General features: G+C 70.7%; 1 protein-coding gene across 1 annotated transcript in view; it reads left to right on the forward strand.

The window, feature by feature from the left end:
• Positions 1-1,043, forward strand: part of NOS3 (nitric oxide synthase 3) — a 7,468-nt gene that overhangs the window by 3,091 nt on the left and 3,334 nt on the right. Inside the window, exons 7-10 of the mRNA XM_025193519.1 lie at positions 9-98; positions 295-399; positions 502-569; positions 680-1,040. Of these exons, the coding sequence (XP_025049304.1) occupies positions 9-98; positions 295-399; positions 502-569; positions 680-1,040 (624 nt within the window). The remainder of the gene's footprint in view (positions 1-8; positions 99-294; positions 400-501; positions 570-679; positions 1,041-1,043) is intronic.

A 1,043-nucleotide genomic window follows, 5' to 3' on the forward strand; every position in this document is an offset into this window, starting at 1 on the left:
GGGTCAAGGCCACCATCCTCTACGCCACCGAGACCGGCCGGTCCCGCACCTACGCCTGCAGCCTGGGCGAGCTCTTCCGCCGCGCCTTCGACCCCAAGGTGGGCACTGCGGGGGCACCCAGCAGCACTGGCCCCATGGTGGGTGCCCTGTGGGCACCAGGTCCCGGCTTGGCCCCCCCCACCCCACGGGGTCCTGGTCTGGATGCCCCTTCCCAGGCATGATCCCCGCCTGCCCTGAGCCCTGGGCAGGGGGCCGGGCTGGGTGCACTTGACCCCAGCCTGGACCACGGCCCAGGTGCTGTGCATGGACGAGTACGACATAGTGTCACTGGAGCACGAGACGCTGGTGCTGGTGGTGACCAGCACCTTCAGCAACGGCGACCCACCCGAGAGTGGCGAGGTGAGACAGGGACCCTGGCTCAGCCCTGGGGGGACGCAGCCGCAGCAGGGGCTGGGGGGGCTGTGGGGTCACTGCCGAGCCCTGACCCCATTCCCCCCGCAGAGCTTCTCCAAGGCCCTGATGGAGATGACCTGCCCCTACGTGGGCATCCTGCAGCCCGAGCAGCAGAAGTGAGTGGGGGGCTGGGCCCAGGCCGCCCTGTCCCCCACCCCCATGAACCCCTGCAGCCCCCGGGGACGTGCTCAGGCACATGGACAGACTTCCCCCTCCGACCCCCCAGGAGCTACAAGCTGCGCTTCAACAGCGTCTCGCAGACAGACCCGCTGGTCAGCGCCTGGAAGCAGCGGCGCAAGAAGTCCAGCAACACGGACAGTGCCGGCGCCCTGGGCACGCTGCGGTGGGTGCCCCGCTCCCCCCCGGGCTCCTGGGTCCTCGCCTGGCTCTGGGCCGGAGCAACACGGGCACTTGGGCCTCAGTTTCCCCATCTGCCTGCAAGCAGCCATGGGGCCCAGGGCTGGGCGGGGAGTGGGGCAGGGGCCAGGGCCTTTGCTGGGGGAGGGCAGCAGAAGCCTCCCCGCAGGTGGGTGCTGGGGGGCCCCGATCCAGTGCCTCTAGCCCCCATGGTAGCCTCACTGCTGGGAGGA

The sequence above is a fragment of the Alligator sinensis genome, unplaced genomic scaffold, assembly GCF_000455745.1.
Source record: "Alligator sinensis unplaced genomic scaffold, ASM45574v1 scaffold1660_1, whole genome shotgun sequence".
NCBI lineage: Eukaryota > Metazoa > Chordata > Crocodylia > Alligatoridae > Alligator > Alligator sinensis.